A 20,119-nucleotide genomic window follows, 5' to 3' on the forward strand; every position below is an offset into this window, starting at 1 on the left:
ATTGTTACCAAGAAAATTTAATGTCCCAATCTAAATTAGTGAAATTCACTGTTATATGTTAAAGCTCCTCTAACAGCAGAAAAAAGACACTTTCTCTTAAGTGAGAATAATAAGTTGCATCTTCAAGCTGCTGGTTGTGCTATAAAACATTTCTAGCTCCACATTCACAACACGGAGATGAGATTTTTAATTCATGGCTTTCATAAGAAACTGACAGCAACAATAGCTGAGTAAGGTTGATAAAACTGCCCTAAACTTAATACAAAGTAAGAGAAATTTAATTGACACATACCAGAAAACAAATGAAAAGCATAGCAATGAAGAGCTATGTCTAATTTCCAATAGAAAATATTAGTAACCGGAGAGCTTTATCCCTCCCTATATTTGACCCCATCAGTGCTGATTCTCTTCCAGAAATGGACCCAAACAAACAAGAAAAGGGGACCAAGAGATATCTGCCCAACCTGATCTCCACACAGTCATTGTCATCCTTGATCTGATGGCTTCCAGAGGTCTTAGTGGAAAGGAAGGGGCCAGAGGCAGTGGCTGCAAACTGCTTTCAGCAAGAGGAATGGCAAATACAGTCTGACTGTGTCTTAAGCATATTTAAGAAGAATTTATGAATGTATGTGATTGTTGAAAGGTAGAGTTTAGGAGGGGAATTCAATTATGGAAAAAGACATAAAAGGGAGTAGAGCTATAAAAGGATGAGGTAGGGTGAATTTAAATCAACCAAACAGGGCAGAGTAGAAATCTGAACATAAACATCCCAGTTTCCCCCTGAGTGGGACACTGGGAAGGTAAAACAAACCCCACTTGATTAGAAAGTGTAGTCCCACCAACTTACATGGAGAAGAGGAAGTTCAGGTCTTGTGGCCAATGTTAGCATGGCCCTCATCATCTGAGAATTGTGCTGAGCAAATCCACATGCAGCTCAAGAGCATGGGGGCTTGGGCAGCTTTTCCTATAAGATTAGCAGAAGTTCAAGGTTGCTCCAAGGTCCTGTCACAGATGTCCAGCTAGGTCTGGGCAGGCTTGTCCAGTAGCAGGTGGTATGGACTGGCATTTTGGACTGTCCCATGTGTCTCTCTGTGACCTGGTACGTGCTGGGGTGTCTCCAAAACTTTTTCATCTTCCGAGTGTAGACACATGTGAATACCTCCACCCACGTTTGTAGTTAGACAGTCTAGAAAGGTATTTGGAAATAGTAGTTAGAAAGTTGGAGTTAGAAATATTGTAGTTAGAAAGTTCTAGAAGGTATTTGGAAGTTCTTAGTGTTGTTTAATACCCAGCTGTTGGACTTAGACACTCAGGAAGGTGCTGCTGGCAAAGGTGTAATGGATGCAGGAATAGGATGGCTTCCACCTGAGTGCCTGCCTGAAAGATGCTGAAGGGTTTGAGGCTATTTTCTGGCAGCTGAGACATCAGGCCCAGTAATTTACTTTTCCCATGAACATGATCTCACCATGCAGTCAGAACTCATAATGCCTGCATGCTGTTTTACAGTGCTATAATGGTACAGTGATGGTGAAGACATGCATTTATTTTGTCATTGTGAGCCATATGCATAATATCACCTATAGAAATATCTTTCCAATTATATGAACCTATGCTAACACATTGTGATTTTACTGCTGCTTTCATGATACAGAGGAGAAAATGAAACAACAAAAAACAACTCCTACTGAGAAGTCAGGTAAGAATAAGTGATTCTCCCCTGACTGATGGAGGGGGAGGGGGTTACTAAACACAATTCAGCACTCATCTAGTGTAGCATATTTGCATTGCAATATTTTGGTTTAAAATGTGTAACTGATCACAAAGCCAAACCAAAGAGTGGAAATTGCAGCTTCTGTTCTATTAAGAATCGTCTTTCCAATGATGAAGACAGGTCAAGGTCTTTCAGTTTTTGACTGCTTGTTCCAGCCTGTCATTAGCCAGAGCTGGGCTAATGAAGTGAGGTGTAGCTGTAAATCAGACCTCTGAAAGGATCCCAAATATGAGGATAAATTACCAGATGGATTGGACTTTGGATCAGTCCTATGGAGAAAATGTAAACTCAATCTTTGGGTCTTATCTGTGATTAAGACCTCATAGTTTTTTTAATGTAATGCTGACAGGAAACAAAAAATCAAGCAATAATGAGTGTTCTAGAAGCTGTGAAGAGTCAGTCAGGGAATTATAACATCCTCATCATCACTGGCAGTCAACACAAAGCTGTCTAAACTTTGAATGCTGTGCATCCCTGCAGAAGTAGGGGGAGCTAAGGACAAGTGAGAACAGACTCCGATCAAATGCTTGAATCTTAAAAAAGAAAGGGAAAAAAAAAGAGGTTGTTTTTTTTTCTATCTGTATCTAACTACTACAATTTTATCTCTTTTGTCTTCTGTAGCCCAGGCAAAGCCAGCAAGTATGTTATTCTTACCTTAATCAGAAAAATTCCTGTAAAACTGTTGGATGCATGTACCTTTTTCTACTTTTACATAAGGAAGCATGCCCTTGGCAATTTCTAGTTTTGCTTTAAATTATAGTGTCTTTATCACTATTATGTCTCCCATTCCTTTCATTTAACATACTGTCTTGTTGCTATTTAAAAACCCTTTTGACATAACCAATTGCTACAGTGCAGGAGTGAATTCATTCTAAGTTTCCCATATAAAAAGTCCCATCAACAAAAATTCACACAGAAGTTAAAGTCTTTTAAAAATCACTATTAAAAAATACCTGGCTTGAATAAATGCTCCTGGTAAGTTAAAGAAAAAAATTGAAATTAATATTAACTGCATCCTGAATTCTTCTCAGTCAAAAAGGACTCAAGAGAGTCAATACCTTAACTTACCACACAGCCTGCTTATTGATTTTCTATACCTTTCACACACCTTCAGAATGCAGATTCAACTACAATAATAATAATTTAAACTGTCAATTAATTGCCAAAATAATTAAATGATCAAAAAAAGTCCAGATGTGAGAAATGATTCACTCTCCACTGAACCAATTTTTCATTCATGCTTCATAAAAGAATTTCCCATTTGAAATTCTGTATGATGTCTTCATCTCAGCATTTCTCAACTTGTCTCCCCACCTGAAATCACAGCTACCAGGAGTTCAATTATTCATCTGAGTAGCAGAAAGGCTGAGGCATATTGCCCTTTTTTCAGAGGCCATTCCCATTTTCAGCACTTTCCACTTTACAGCATGCTTTTGGGTCCTCATTTCTCAAAAGGAAAGTGATGCACAGACCTTGAGCTGAGAAACAAGGCCAGCAGAGCTGTCCATTGATTCCACAGCCATAAAATGCATTTTGGCCACAGTTTCCATTGCATAGCTGTTACTGTGCCATAAGATCTGCACAGTAGGGTTTTTCCAAAGTCTGACTTTTGTTTGTTAGACCTATTTGAAAAAAAAAGCTGCTTCAACTTTTCTATTTCCAGCAACATAAATTATAATTTTTTCAGTAATAATTATGAAGTAGAAGGGTGGGAGGAGGGGTAGGAAAACAGGCATGTGGAGATGAGATGAATTTTCTAAATATAATTTATTCATATGTAATAGTATGTGTCCAAGACTTTGGGAATTCTGCTCAAGTGTATCTGAATCAAGAACAAAGGATGAGTGAATGTTCGCTGAGTTTACTCTGCACTATCCTTTCCAATAATAAAAATTGAAAATGGATAAAAATTGCATTGAAGAAATTACAGAAGAACCTGCTAACTTACTTCTTTCTTAAGACACATGCATGACTCTTAGTAGATTAATAGTAGCTATATTTGTGAAGCTTTGTGCAGTACTAATGAACTTTGCTATTTTGTGGCAGATCCCTCAGCAGATAATCTTTTAATAACCATTAATTTGTGGGTTTCTTTTTCAAAATAACGGCATTAAACAAGAGAAGGCAAATGTTTAAGCCTGAAAAACCTACATGCAATCCTTCTTACTAAAACAAAAAAGTGCAAAATGTAACTGAGAAACATTATGGCAATTTTGTTATGCTGTTGTTTTTTTGTTTAGAGCATGAAGCAGTCAGACATGAAAAAGATGTTCCCCTTACAAAACCAGGTAAGCACTCCTGTAGTTTTTTCTGCATATTTATTTTGAAAATGTTATTTAAAGAAATAGTGAAATACAATTGCATATGACAAATGTCAAAACCATTGTCCTGTGATGTATTTTGATGTATAGAATAGCCCTGACATGCCGTACAACAAACTAAATAACACAATACATACTTGTAATGCTGGTTTTCCTTTTAAGATATAGATATATGTACGCATCAAAGGTCAAATTTCTGCCTCTGTAATTCTATTGATGTCAAAGGCATATGTCAGTAAAGAATTTGAGCTGCTTTCTGAACCAGCTTACTTTAAATGGTTCCATTTTGCTAATTATTTGGGGGGGGTCTGCCTTTTATTTGGACTCCACAAAAAGTGAACCTCCCAGCATGAGCAATAGTTAAATTTTCATCCATTGCAGGTATCATATGATATAGTACTTAGATCTTGATCTGGCACCATCCACATTCTGTGGTAAATGTCTCTGATATCACAGCTCACGCACAGTCACACTTGCACATGACAGAGCAAAATTGATGCTGGTATAGGAAGGAGCATTGTTCAATTTCACTGTGGATTATCATCATGTGTTTAAAAAATGTCTGCTCCATGCTTCTTCATGAGAGGAAATAAGTGAAGAATTAAAACTTTTATTGTTAATATTAGTCATCCTTAACTCTACCAAAACAATCTCAGTCTGTAATTTAGAACACCCCTACTAATATCATTCATTATTAGATTGTTCTTAATTACTGTGAGATTAGTAAAAATATGTTTTGATACATGGAAACATATAGAACAAATAAGCCATTTTCTGCCATAACAATATTATGCCAAATCTGACTGTTTATCCCATTTTTTCTTTCCTCTTTTTACTTCCCAGTCAAACCGAAAAACACTGCAAGTACGTGTAATGACTTATTTCTTATGGAATATAAACCTTCTTTTCAGATGCATGTTGTCTAAATTTACATTTTTGCAATTTTCTCATGTTAGATAATGCTATTTTCTTGCTTATACTACAGATACTCTTGTATTCTGTCTGCTTACTGACAGCCAAACACAACAAAATCAAGCACATTTATAATGCAATATTGTGAAGATGCAAGATTCAAACTCTTTGCAATTTTTGCTCCCTAGAAAATAATGTAAATTACACTGGTAGCAAAACTGATATTCTGGTGGGTTTAGATGAGATGAGTGTAGATGTATAATTTATATTTATGTAAATATACTGTTTATTGAAAACAAGAAAATAGCATGTAGCATAACTGAATTAGACAACCTTTTCCTTAATTCTTTTACCATTTGGAAATTACTTACATCGTTAATTCACTAAGCATGTCACTGGCCTTGTTCCAATAAAACCTTTTTTTAATAAAAAACCTAAATTAAATTAAAGAGAAAGAAAGAAAAAGAAATATTTCCAATTTAGATTAGGTTTGAGGAGGATTCAAGGGGAATTTGTCACATTACAAAAACTTCCACTGAAGTCATGGGATAATGTCCTTTTTAAGGTCATTTAAAGAAAGGCTTCCTAACAGATGAAGACTGGGATCTATGCTTATTGTGGCTCATTACATACTGCAAAGCATGGTCAAACAAGAATCAGTAGGACAGTGTTTGTTCTGCATGCTTTGAATTGTGAAAATGCTGAAGTGTGGACCTTCACAGATGAATTAGTTGTTGCCTCTTTAGCACACCATTTGTGCCTGGCACATCAAGACCAAACCATGTGTTATTCTGGTGGAAAGTAAGCTGATGACAAGGCAAAGAAAAATTATTCACTTTAACTTCCTACACCAGTCACCTGTGCTAAGTGCTTAAAGTAAGAGAGGATGAATCCTGCTCTGAAATACCTGTAGGAAAACAGTGCTACTCTGAACCCCAGATGTAAAGTGAAAGTGTGAGCACAAGGTATCTGAAATGTGCTTACACTGAAGGATCTCCAGCCCTGAATTGCAATGTTCCATTTTTGAGTTCTTATTGAAAACTTATTACTTTCTGTGAAGCTGTCAATGGGCTTATTTCCATTTTTGCCAGTATTTTAAGAATTTTTCTCTATTTAATTCTATTATTCCCTTTTGCTCAGTCTTGTTTTCTCTGGATCTGTTTACTGACACCTAATGTCTTCTGCAGTGATTTATTTGAGAGACCCAGTGATGGCACTCACTACTGTTAGAGGCTCATCAGAGATTTAAGTGACTAATGCCTTATGCTTTCATCATAAAAATCACTGTCTACAATGCTTTTTTATTGAGAGCTATATTACCCTGGTATATTGTGAATATAAGGAATATCCAGGATATTTTCCCTTGACCTTTTGCAGAGGGATGTTTGTACCACATTCTTGAGCTTATATTCTGCTGCTTGAAAAGATTATAAAGGTTAACAGTGTCTTTAGAAAAATGAAACGAAAAAAGAAAAAGAAGGAAAAAAAACAGAAACAAGCAGACCTATGGTCATTTTAAAAAGTAATTCTCTATACACTGCCCCTTTTTCAGTAAACCATCCTTGAACAGATCAAGCTTAAGGTTTTAAACACCAGAGTTGTCTATTTTAAATTGATTTTCTCCACTTAAAGGAGAGCACTTAGTTGGATCACTGCCTTCTTTATTTATAGAAGTCTATATAGCTTTGCTTCATGTATTTCTTAGCCAGGAGTACTTACCATAACTTGAACACAGCTATCATGTAATTCAGTGTGAGATGTGTCAGTAGACACAAAATACCCACTGATTTTGGAGTTCAGGTCCAGTGGAATGTAAAATAAATTAATATGTTTATCCTGGGCTGAATACATTCACACATTTCATCTTGCTCAGTCTTATTGTAAAAGCAAATGTGGTTTAAGTTACTAAAGAAATTGGATCATTAGGGAATGTAGGTATAAACAGAAAGAAAAGGCTGAGTTTGAAAACTACCCAAATTAATGACACAGACAACTTCATAGTAGTAGCTTGCTGCCACAATCTAACCTGGCAGGCAGGTATACACCACACAGCCAATCACTCAATTTGAAAAGCAATTAGTAAATCATCTTATTTTTCACTCTTTCTGTTTTAGTGTACAGGAGGGTCTTTGACATCAAACTTGAATGTGTAATGAAACAGAATTAACTCCCTGCATACCGACTAAAGACTCACAAGTTGTGAGACATTACCTTGAACAGAAAGCAAAGCTGGTGGCTGATCTTAACATGCAGGAATGCCAAACTGCAGTTTGCAGTAAAGAGGAAGAACATGTAGGCTAATTTTTTAAAAAGACCCTAAGAATTGGCAAATTATATTCCCACTTAGGTTTACAAAGAAAGCCCCATAATAGAGGTAATTTGTATCCCAATGTTCTCAGAGTAAGTGGAAGCTTGTTGATGCATTGAGAATAGGAAATGGCTCTTATATTTCATATGACAGAGGGTAAAACCTAATGCCTTTGAGGTCAACAGTCTTCCTGTACCTGTCCAAGGAAATCAATTAATCCTAAATTAGGGTACATGCACATAACTGGGCCCATCCAGATCCCTCAGCTATCCCTGTTTTCCTACAGGTATTTCAGAGCAGGATTCACCATCTCTTACTTTAAGCACTTAGCACAGGTGACTGGTCTAGGAAGTTAAAGCAAATCATTTTTTCTTTGCCTTGACATCAGCTTACTTTCCACCAGAATAACACATGGTTTGGTTTTGATGTGTGGGGCATGGCACCAAAAAAGCCCCCACAAATCCTGTGCTAAAGAGGCAACAACTAATTCATCTGGGAAGGCCCACACTCCCTCAGTTAAGAAGTGAGAGCATGAAACCTTTTCCTAGATTCAGTACCTTGGGGAAAAATCATAGTTTTTTCTCCTGAAAATGAAAAAAACATATTAATTATTCCACGGTTCACAATGCAGTAATGTGTCATCTTTAAAAAGCTATGAGCAAGATCATAAGCAAAAAGGTAAATATTAAAGGACTTTAGCATCTTAGCATTTAATAGCAGCAAAACTGGCCTTTGTTGAATGCCAGTGGTTCCTAAGCATTGAGCACTGACATTTACAGGTCTCCATATGGGCCAAGACTTGAGTGAAAGTTTCCTGGGATGCATTAGGGAAAATGATGCTTAATTGCTCAGTCTTTCCATGGAAAAAGCATTGACGGAAACGTTTTCAGCTTGGTGTGAGCTCATGTTCATCTGAAGCTAAAACTCAGCAGGTAGAAAGTACAGACAGCTCCGTCAAAGGAACACCCTTAAATGCTTTGTGATCTTATTCCTTTTTTGTCCTGCTCTAAGTTCTAAGAAAAGAGGCTTTGCTTTTTCTTTCAAATTGTATTCTTACATAAAACTAGGACTAATGAACCAGTGATAGGTAAAAATTATTGGATTCAAAATGACAATGTAATTAATTTCTATGATTTAAAATGAGTGATGATGATTTACACCAGTGAATTTCTATCTGTTGGACTGACCAATTTTCATCAATTATGTTGGGTATTATAATAGCACAGGAATATATGCTTCTCTTGTGCTTGGTGGTGTGGAAAGATTTAGTCAAAGTCTCTCAAGGGATTTTATTCTTAAAAGGCAAGTCAAACTGCTAGTGTGGAAGAAACACTTAGGGGTCAAGGCCAGCTATTCAAGGTCAGTGTCAGTCTTTGGATGGGAAGTGTGGATGATAAGAGAGGTAACACTTAAGCTGAATACATTTTTTGGAAAAGAGCATAGTCAGCTATAACCTTAAAGGCACACTTAAAAATGAGTCTGTTAAAATATTTGCTTGCTGGAAAGCTTTGGTTGGTGCAGTGTTTACATTTGCAGGAATCTTTGTATGCTGCATTTTAGTACTTCAAAGAGTGAGACTTAGTTTTCAGTGTGAAATTCTACATGCACGACCATTGCTAAGGCACATTTGTTTGTAAATTAATGCCCTGCAGAAAATTTTCAGATAAAAGAGATCATCTATTTAAATGGTTGCTTGCCCTGAAAAAACATGGTACTGAAATTCTTGTTCTTTTCCTTCCCTTCCCTGCCCCCTTTCTCTTCATTACTGGTTATTTTCCTGGAGAGCCAACAGCTGAAATCCCAACATCAGGTAAACATTGCATTTTTCTAGTATGCCTCATGGAAAGATCTAATGATTATACCAGTGTTGATTAATGCACGTTGCTCATCAGCAAGGAACAGTGATGACATAAAGCAGCATGGGTGAAGTGACAGCCCTGCAGCTACAGAGGTCCCTGCCATTGGCTCTTCTTTCCATCTGATCATGTCATTTTCACTGCTCACCTTCTGCAGCATGTTTTGGTGAGCTAGACACAGGTGATGCTCACTGAAAGAGCTGGTGTGAATCAAGTGACACAAGGACACTGAAGAAAGCCTTATTACAACTGGTTGGATGATGCAAAGTGCAAATGAACCATTTGTAGGCAGCCAGCTATTTTTCTGCTGTAGTCAACAGGGAATACTGAAAAGGGCTCAGGTGCCTGAAGTGATATACTTTGCCTAATTTCAATCTGCCTTGATTGGTTGAATGGAGTCACAGACCAAATGCTTTTGCAGCTGGGGAAAAAGGATGCAGAAAAGGAAACAGCACATGTTCTAAGTGAATGTAGACTAGGAAAAACACCCCCCAATAAAATAAATCCCAATCTATTGCTGCAGGACTTCTGAATGATCACATACGGCAGTTCAAAAGGTCCATCTAGTTCCATATCCTGGGGATTTTTGTTTGTTTATTTCTTTCAGCTGTTTGAGATCACTCTGGGAAAGAGAGTAAGAAGCAAGCAATAGGCACAGTCCTTCCCTAGTGTATTTTGGCAACAAACAAATAGGTACATCTGGCAGTAGTTAGGGAATTGCAGAATTCAAGTGCTAAAGTCTTTATCAGGATTTTCTAAACTACTCTGCAACCAGCAATATTCCACCAATTTCTAACCACTCTACAAAAAGCCCAGAACTCCTAGTGCCACTAAGTGTAGCAGGCACTCAATACTGCAACATTACAGACATTGTAAACATGCCATGAGACACATTTACCACAGTAATTCTTCCAGGGAAATTGCCAGTGAGACAATCTTTGCACAATGTACTTACTGTAAAAGCCCTGTATTTCTGATGCCTGTCACTTAATGTTATTTCTTTTCAAATCTTTCTAGCCACAAAAAAACCAAAGACAATTAAGGAAAAAGAAGGTAGGAATTTATTTTATATGTTCACATATATGTAGAAGATAACAATAAATATAGTATGAGATTGCAAAAAATTATCTGTGTTAATTCTCAAAGAATTTTATGTGAAAATTCTAGGTAAAATCTATTCAGCAGTCACTTTACTGAACTTTAACTGTGATACTTTTTCTTTGTAGAAAAAACCACTGCGAAGAAACAGCTGAAAGATGAAAAACCTAAAGGTAATAAAGGGATGAAAATCTCAGCAATAAAAATGCAACATTCAGGTTTGGGGGATTTTATGGGATTAGAAAGAGGAGCTTTTTTAGTCTTTCTACATACATGCAAGTAAACCAAAATGATGAAATTGTGCACAAATCCCCAGTAATTGAATGTCTGGTGCCTCCCTTGCATATGAGTATCAAGGATTACAGCAGCACATCCAGTCTGGCTGCAGCAGTGCCCTGCCTGTGACCCTCCCTGACTGGCACAGCAGGGACCTGTCCAGCCCCCAGCACTGCAGCCCCCAGGATCCCCACCCAGTCTGCTCCCAACGAGGTAGTGCAAAGTTCATCTCCATAGCTCGTCTGGTGCCTTAGGTCACCAGCATCATTCCATAAAATAACTCCACTGACACACGATAACTACACAAGAAGCCCTTTTTCATACATAAGACAGCCTTCATGATCACCCATGTTCTGGCTGACCTCTTGGTCACATTTTCAGAGGTATAACAGAAACCATTTCTCTATTTGCATAGAGGTATAACAGAAAGCATTTCTCTATTTGCATATTACTGTGAGGAAACCATCACTTGATGGTTTCCTCACAGTAATATGCAAATAGAGAAATGCTTTCTGTTATACCTCTAAAAATAATTAATAGCAATAAATTACAGTATTTTATTAGGTAAGGGATTGAAGACATAAATATCTTCTCTACATTGGTTAAATTCAATGGCTTGCACATAAAATTTGCACATTGAAATCACAGACCTCAAAGGATAGTAGTAGCACTGGTGACAGCACACTAAACTACTGTCTAGGAGCAGTTTGCTTACATGGTTATACTGGACAGAAAATGTACCTGTTTAAATTATTTACTAGGAGAGTCAGGCTTTAAAAAAAATATGGTTTATAGAAATTCTTATCTGAGAGATGATTCCAAGAAACAAACATGTTTCTTATTGAAATTTACTTCAGTATTTTGATCTAAAACTGTAGATTAATTTATTATCTATGTTTTTTAATGTGTCCCACCAGTAAAAGAAGATCCACGACATCAAAACCTGACATCAGGTACATGATTTTTTTCTTTTTTGTAAAGGATTCAGGAAAGCTGTGGTTTGTTTTTTGGTTTTGTTTGGTTTGTTTTGGGTGGTTTTGGTTTTTTTTAAGGGAGATCACACTTATATTTTTGCATTTCTAATTCAAGTCTATGGAACAAGATGTGAGACAAGCCAGGCAAATGAAATCCATAAATCTTGTTCCTGTGAAGAATGAATTGCTGAAATGGTATTGCTTTACCATTGCTTTACCACCTTTCCAAATTTTTAAACCTGTATTCATCTGATTACCTTATAAAACAAGAGGTCTGTAATTAATATGGCAGCGCAGTATTTAAAACTAATATTTTCTCCTCATAGAAAATCTTTTCTTTAGCAAAGTCACATAGGGAGAAACATGTTCAATTTGTTTTCTCTCACTTTCATAAATATTGTCTCCCATCACATTCTGCCCCCAGCAAAAATGGTGAATAAAGATGGGCATCTCAGGAGAAAATCTCCCTCCATTGTGTAATCATGTTTTTACTAATTTACAGCAAAAGGAAATATATGTTCCAGATTCTTGACTGGTATAAATTAAATTAATAGCTATGACATCAGTGGAACTGCATTAATTCATGACAGACAAGGATCAAAGTCTTTAATCTCACCTGACATCTAACTGGTTTACACAGAAAATTGAGCTATATATGAATATGGTTCCTCCTAATGCAACTTTGTAGTCTTAACCCACTGAGGAAAGTATTTCACTTCTAAATATCCAGACTATTTTGTTGTATATGCTTTTTTGACTTCTTTACTGTAAGTAGAATGATTTAGAGTCCTACATTCATGATATAAAATGTGTGACATATGTGTAGTTATATGTATATATTTATGTAGAAATATCTATTTACCTATATGTAGAAACTTTAAATCATAGAAAAATAAAAAAGATACCAAGTATAAAACAAGTGCAGAACAATCTGTTTTCAAGGAAGAGAGAGTACAAATTAAGTGCTAAATAAAACTTGGATTGGTTACCATGTGTATTACACAAAAGTATTTGCACACATGGCTCACTTTGTTTAATAAGGGCAACTAAATCTACAAAAAAGAACAGCTTTACTTTTTTTTCATCTTATTTTCTTTAATCAGGAACACAGAGTTATGGAGTCCATAAATATAGATATAGATATAGGCTAGATAAGATATAGATATAGACATAGATAAGATATAAATTTTATTCCTCTTGATTATTATGTTATCAACTGACAGATACAGAAGGTAGAATCCATGTTGTCAAAAATTTATTGCTATTTAATAACACAGATTTTTTTATAGATCAGGATATGTTAATCATAATATATAACCAGTACATTAAACCAAAGATTTTGCCAGGAGAGAAAAGAATTCTCCTATGCATCAAAATCTCAAATTTAGTGTAAAACAAAAATGTACTAAAAATTTTCCCTCACTGGACTTTCTCTAGCTGACCACCCTCCTATAATGTTTACACCATTCAAAAACTGTATTTCTGTGACTTTCATTTACATTACTTATGATGATTGTTTAATTTAGTTGTACATTATCACTGGGCAATTATTCTCGGCAGAATGTTTCTCAGATCATAGGCAGCTCTGTGCAAAATCAGTTCTTCATAACTGGTTTTGCAAACAGAACTTACTATGTAAGTGTTTTTAAAATAGTCATTGTCCATCAAAAAGAAGGCTTATTTTTCAGACAATGGATAAAAGCTTTCCAGAAGAACATCAAAGTTACTCTTATGGATGTTGGTTTTAGGTACATGTTCAAATTGAGAATTTAAAAGTTTAGACCAAGTCCTAGGTCATGTATACTTGAATTGGAGCTTGATAAATTTCACCTCTTCTGTTTGCAGATTAAGAGAGTGCTTTTTTTCCCCACTTCACTGAATACTAATTTTATTTTTCTGATAAAGTAGAAAAGGATTTACGCATTCTGAGCTAATCTAAAACTTTAAATAATAATCTTCATTTAGCCTTCAAAAGTTGAATAGATTCCCCTGTTCTTAGATTTTGCTCAGAACTCTTCAACTTTTCCCTGGTATTAAAAAGCAATCAGATAAAGAAGATTAAGCAATTCTAAAAGCTGTATATAGCTGCAATTTTAGAATGGGCCACATTTGAACAGAATTTTAAGCATTACTGCACCTTTCATAAATAATGCTGCAATGTGCAGTAGACACTCAATTTCACTCTCCTGTAGATCTGCAAGCAATTAATCAGAATGCTTTCCTCTTCTTTTTCCTCCCCTAAATGTCATAGTTGACACCTGTACCAAGGCTGAAATTTACCAACAGTAAAAAAAAAAAAAAAAGAATTCTTGGAACTTCATTTTTATTTCTATCTTATAACAAATGTATTTGGAAGCACACAGAAGCAGTTTTTTGACTCTTGGAATGAAATTTAAGGAGTGTAAAAATTCAACTCTCTAGTGAGGATTACCTGCCATAATTTTTATATGAATGGCTGTACACTTATACATGTTGATTTTTTTTTTCAAGGCTAACATCAGAGAAAAAAAATCTAAATCGTTCAAAAGTTCATTATATTTATTCTAATTACCTTCCAACTACCCTCTTGAATGAAAACTCTGGAACTAATGTATATTGTATTTATAATACAGTGGGTTGAAGGGGTTGACATTTTTACTGCCCACAGATGTGCAAATGTGGCAGAAATAAAGAGAAGCTGTGTTGCAAGAGCATGAAAAGTGAGAATTCATTAAACTGATACTATTCCCACATGTTGGTTTGGTTTTTATTTTAATTAGAATAGAATGTGGATTACTCTCAAGGTCAAGTGAAACCAAACCAGTCATGATAACTCCCTTGTGGATGTGTCAGAAATAGGCTTACATAATTTGTGCATCTATCCTCATACATTAGAGGTTTGAAACTTTAGTTGGTGTGGGAACTGTTGTACTTACTGTTTAGCTAAAGGACTTGTACTTTTGTGAAAACTGAAATTAACATTAAGCAGAGTTGGAACACTGTTTGTATGAACATACTATGCAAAAACTTTTATGGAAGGAAAAGCACTTCAGCTAGATTTTTCATGTACTTCTGCAATGATAGAGATTCTCAAGTACAATACTCCCAAACATTTTCTAGAATTAAGAGCAATCACTTCATCATACTATCAATATATATTCAATGCCACATATTAATCACCACTTGAAAACCTCAACAACTGCAGGGGGTGAATTCATTATATGCCTTAAAAGCATGTGGGAATTGGTGTATTACTGAGCTTGTTTCAGTGCTTTGCACTTTCTGTGTAGTAATATATTTTCCAAAGCAAAGATGATTTCCAAGTCTGCAAAAGCAGAAAGTTTTATTTGGTGTGAGGTTTGATATGACAGCCATTTGGGAGATTATGAAGGAGGTTTCATCAGTGCTGAGAGAACGCAAACTTGTCAGCAGTGCAATGTGTGAGATTTTTCCCATATATAATTATTTTGAAAGAGTGTAAGATGGGTTCATTTTTTTCCTTGGTTCTGCAGCATTTGAAGACTTTGGAGTAGATCTTTTTCATTGTTCTGAAGTAGCAAGTTTTGTCAAATTCATTAAGCACAAACTGGTAATATTCTATAATACAGAAGCATTGAATGACACATTGTGCTGTGGTCAAAAGACAAGGCAAGAACTTTGTCTCTGCAGTGCAGGTAGTCTCACCTATAGACAGGTGCTGAGCTGCAGATACTATATTCTCTGCTCTCCTTGCCACCCAGTCTCTGTGTCTCAGATGTATGATGGTTCTGATATACTCTCAGCAGTTTCTTCAGCTGAATGAAATTCTACTGACTAGAATTTTCTCACCAGAATTCAGCAATAAATCACTAATATTTATGCTGTTGTTTTCTGGGTATAAGAAAGTCTGCTGTTGGCTAGAATACCATTTGAAGGAACTGACAGAAGTTTCAGAATTTCTTGTAAAAAAATCTGTTTCTTACAAGACCTGTGTCTCGTAGGTTATTCTCATTAAGATTTTCATCACGATCCAGTACAAGAATTCAGCATTAGAGCAGGAAGAGCTGTGCACTAAGGCTGCTTGCAGAATCCTACATTCTGTGGATATACAGGAATGTCCCAAAATTTCATGTTGGTCAGAATTGTGAGGACCAAGCCTGTGTATGTAGGCTTTCCAGCAACTTGCTATTAGTCATTGCATTATCCTGAAGTTGGGTCTTAAGCAAATACTTGGAGACTAAATCTCATCAGATTTGTCTAAATGAAGACACGGAGGAATGCTGCCCATTTAGAAGATGCATATGTTTAAAGAGCACAGTTAAACCATGCTAAATGCTGGAGTGGTCATTTATTAAAAACTAAGGTGACCTTGATTTAATTTAGTTTAACCTATTGTGGAATTTTCACTGAGGCTGCTTTCATTCTGAATGAGCATCTATACAGCATTTTATATGGACTAAATAATCTCTTTTTAATTTATCTTGAATTAATCTTGCTCATTTTTTCTATGTATAAAAGACATCCAGTGAATTTCAGCCATATTTTGGTAACTAGGTAAAATTAAAACTTTAGGATCTGTCCTGAAACTGACTAAATGTCACTGGAAAATTTCTAATAGATTGCAATAAGGATTGAAAATCAAAATCTGTACAGACACGCCAAAAGGAGAACAAATATTGGGTTTTATGTTAATGATGAGTTTATAAATAGCCTCTCAGCATAGTGAGATTATAATTTAAATTATTAATTCCAGAGATTCTACTTAAATGCCCAAAGTTTTAAGTTCCATCTTTCAAAACAAAACAACTTCACAGTGAGAACCTACAAGCACTTTGGGTTCATGTTGTTTCTTCCACAGGAGATTCTACAACATCCATCCCTTGCTCTGAATTAATCTTTATTAATTTTGGCTAAATTTGGTAATTTAATTACTTTATCTTGAGTAGTCTAGATTTATTTAAAATTGGGAATTACTGAGACTGAATCTAAAATTCCTATCTGGCAGACATGTTTTGAGTACAGCCAAGCCCCTTCATCAGGCCCTTGACAAAATGCAGCTGTAGGTACTTTGCTTTCAAAACGAAAGAGACAATGATCATTACTTTATAGCATTGTAGTCATTGTGCAGTCTCTAAGGGGTTAAAGTGATACTCTTTCAAAGCCCTCTTCAACTGGAAAGCCTCAGTTTTACAGCTTCTATTTTCCAGAAGGGCACTAGGGCTTCTGAGTTACAAAATAATGTAGGTAGAGTACAAGCTGTTTGTTCCTCTCAATTTTGCACAATTCCAGATCCATCAGTACCAAGAGTCATTGGTACCTGAGGTAAATAGACAAGACATCTATTTGATAATTCTGTTTCTGTTTCAGAAACCTCTTTATACAAAATACTTCAAAACAGTTACAGGGTGAAGTAACTGCAGATTAATTTCTATGCTCCCAGGCACACCCAGTAATGCATGGAGATAGCTCATGTGGCTCATGCATATGCACTGCACTCAGTTTAGTATTTGGAGAGCTCTGCAGTTTACAGTGGAGAGATATTTCCTGGTGTCATTGAAGATCTGCTTAGTGAGCATGATTTCAAATGTGGGCGCTGGTACTCAACCTAAATCTTGCTCAAAGTGCCTGAAGTCCCCACTAAGTCTTGGTCCACAAACATTATTAGACCTCTCACATTACTCTTGATAATGTGCAGCATGAGCTTGGAGTGGTTTTCTATACCAAAAGAGGATGAAAATGATTATGCCAGAGAATACACTAAGGGAAAATCACAGAGAGCAATCCCAGAAATAAAGGACATTTGAAAAAAAAATTAATTGAAGGAGAAGCAAAATTTTTAAATGCACAAAGTAATCAAAAGCTGTGTTTTTTTACAATTAATTTATTAATTTATTCCTTCTTATGTTAATCCCAAAATTTATTTATCTAGCAGATTATTAAAGAAACACCTATGTTTTCTATAAATGCAGGACAGATTGGTGAAACTAAATATACAAGCCTATGGGAAAAGAAGAAAGACCATGAAAAAATTTATTATTTAGCACACTGGTTTAGGTCCAGTAGAGAGAAGCTGTTTTGCTTAAATTTGAAAAATTAATCCAGTTAGTAATGTTATTTATGCCTGTTTAACAATGAGTTCATTCTTTTCCCCTTAACTGAGTCAAAACATTTTTTTAAAACTAAATTAAAAGGCTCCAAACACTTGTAAATATATATGAAATTTATTTCACAACAAATGAAGCAAAATTATATCAGTATAAGTCTCCAAAAAATTTTGCCATAAATGTCTAGTATCTTAGTGAAAATTGTTATGTTCGCTTTGCCCTTTAGTTTGACTGGCATATCTTCTTAAATTACATTGCCAGAGAAGAGAAAAAAGTACATATTATGTATTCCCATGACATACTTTGTGGAAGTAAAGTTATATACAAAATGTAATTCTTCAACAGTTTTCTGAGTCAGAGATTATTTATCTTTGTTTCAGATAAATGGCCATTTCTTCAAATCCCTCTTCAGCTTTAGGAAAGTAATTGCTGCCATATTTTTTCATCAGCATAGGTTTTGTTTTTAAAAAATTATCAGCTGAAGCTAGGCTTCCTGATATTAGAGTGAGTTCATGTTTCCAGACCATCATCAGTATAGTGAAATCCAGTGGAAAAATCCTAATTATGTGATTCAATTTTTAAATCAGTGGCAGCAGATGTTGTGAAATATTTTAAGAAGACAGCCTATTGAGTTTCTACAGTGTCTTCCTGTCTTTCCTTATTCCCAGAACTGTGCAAATTCAGGGTGAGGAAAACATTCTAAATTAGCTCAATTTTTCATTGTAAGTAGCACACAGGCACAGATCGCATCTTTTCTAATCTTAAACACTTAGGAAAGAGCATATTTTCTCCATGGTATATCAGAGAGGAACTTCTCCTCTGAAGGGTTACTCATCCCTTCAGAATCTGAATTGCCTTCCAGCTTTGTGTCATATGGCTAGAGCTAAACCCAGAAGGTAGTGCCTCCAGTGCCTGTTGTTAAGCAGGGTGAATTTGGTTCTACCAGGGTTTGTCAGCAGTTCAAGTTTATCAGACAGTTCAACATTGTCTCTTTACTGAGTTTTTATTGTCAAAAAAGAAGTCCTGCTGTTCCCAGCAGAGGAGTTGTTATTGAGGAAGACAAGTGTGTGAACATAACACTACACAAAATGTGAAAATCCCCCAAACCTTTATTTAATAAAGACTTCAGTTAGAATGATAACTGAAATGAAGAAATCACTTTCATCATTCAAACCCCAACTTCCCCTTCACTTGCTGCTTTATGCCTTATCATACACTGTTTCCCTACTCTCCCTTCTCTTCTCCTCTCCTCCCCTCCTTTCTCTTTCCCATGCCTTTACAGCAAAATAAATATATTAACATCCAGTTACTTGGTATCCATTCTTATTAGTGTAAAAAAGATCCCTGATTGTTTATTCCTTCTTCTTTAGGTTTTCCTTTTTTGTGCACATAAATGTGTTTGTATATAAAATTTAAACCAATATTTAAGTGTGAATAACAGTTAATTAAAACAATTATTTTCTTGTGATATGGTGAAATTACATTAGTTGAAGGTACTGGACATAGGAATAAGTTGACAGACAATGTCATGTCAACATGCCAAAATTTCATGTCCAGCACACAGTGTATCCTACCATGACACTGTCAGTGTTTATTGAGCAATAGCAAGAGAATCCAATTCAATTTTGCTGCCCACCAAAGCCACTGTACTATCACTATTACTGTTGTATTGTGAAAAAATTCAATAACCTCTGGTCCCTCTAATAAATAATTTTTTTAATGATTCATCCATTTTCTCCTATGTTTCAGTAATAAAACAAATCATGCCAGTACTGGACTCCTTTGAAAATTCAATGCTAGCAAAATTGTAAAGCCTGTGTGCTCTGATTATTGCTATGCTTTGTTGGAAATGTCTGCATTACCACATATGTGTTGCACTGTTACATCTTGCATGGTTTTACTGTCTAACAAAAAGAATTTTTTTAATGACTCTTGGGGGAATGTCACTTTGGGATGTTCACACATTTCCGGGAGAATTACGTGGTTTGTGTGCAGTGACCATAACATGGAATGTAACAATATTCTATAAATGTACAGCTTATCCATTTAGCCTTCTTACTAGACAAGGCAAGAGCCAGTTAACTAAACACAAATTTTTTCCTTAAATCCCTAAATGGTTGTTAGATGCAATCTATCACACTCAAGCTAAAAGACAGAAATAATAAATTTCACCTTTATTGCAAAATTGGTTTTCTTAGAATAAAGATCACATTCATTGAGCTTTGTTGTTATGTTTCAAAAAGAGCACTGACTTTGACAAGTGACAGATCATAACTGTTCTTAACCAGTTCTGTACCCGTAATCTTATATATATTTTTACTGTGGTGATATTTTCCCCTCTAATGACATTAACTATAATGAGAGTGCCCTTCTAGTGCAATTGATTAGATATATTTTCATCATATTTTATACTAAGAAAGTGTTATTAGAGACATGTACTACTGACTTTGCACTGATACTATTTTTTTTCCACATTGAAACACTGATAAAGGCTGATTTCTTTTGTGCATTCAGCAAAATTTGGGACCACAGACACTCATC

General features: G+C 35.6%; 1 protein-coding gene across 1 annotated transcript in view; it reads left to right on the forward strand.

Annotated features, from left to right (window-relative positions):
- Positions 1-20,119, forward strand: part of TRDN (triadin) — a 218,789-nt gene that overhangs the window by 190,894 nt on the left and 7,776 nt on the right. Inside the window, exons 32-39 of the mRNA XM_050973020.1 lie at positions 1,652-1,696; positions 2,393-2,410; positions 4,012-4,059; positions 4,936-4,956; positions 9,096-9,122; positions 10,186-10,221; positions 10,395-10,439; positions 11,460-11,495. Of these exons, the coding sequence (XP_050828977.1) occupies positions 1,652-1,696; positions 2,393-2,410; positions 4,012-4,059; positions 4,936-4,956; positions 9,096-9,122; positions 10,186-10,221; positions 10,395-10,439; positions 11,460-11,495 (276 nt within the window). The remainder of the gene's footprint in view (positions 1-1,651; positions 1,697-2,392; positions 2,411-4,011; positions 4,060-4,935; positions 4,957-9,095; positions 9,123-10,185; positions 10,222-10,394; positions 10,440-11,459; positions 11,496-20,119) is intronic.

This window comes from Serinus canaria, chromosome 3 (assembly GCF_022539315.1).
Source record: "Serinus canaria isolate serCan28SL12 chromosome 3, serCan2020, whole genome shotgun sequence".
Taxonomy (NCBI): domain Eukaryota; kingdom Metazoa; phylum Chordata; class Aves; order Passeriformes; family Fringillidae; genus Serinus; species Serinus canaria.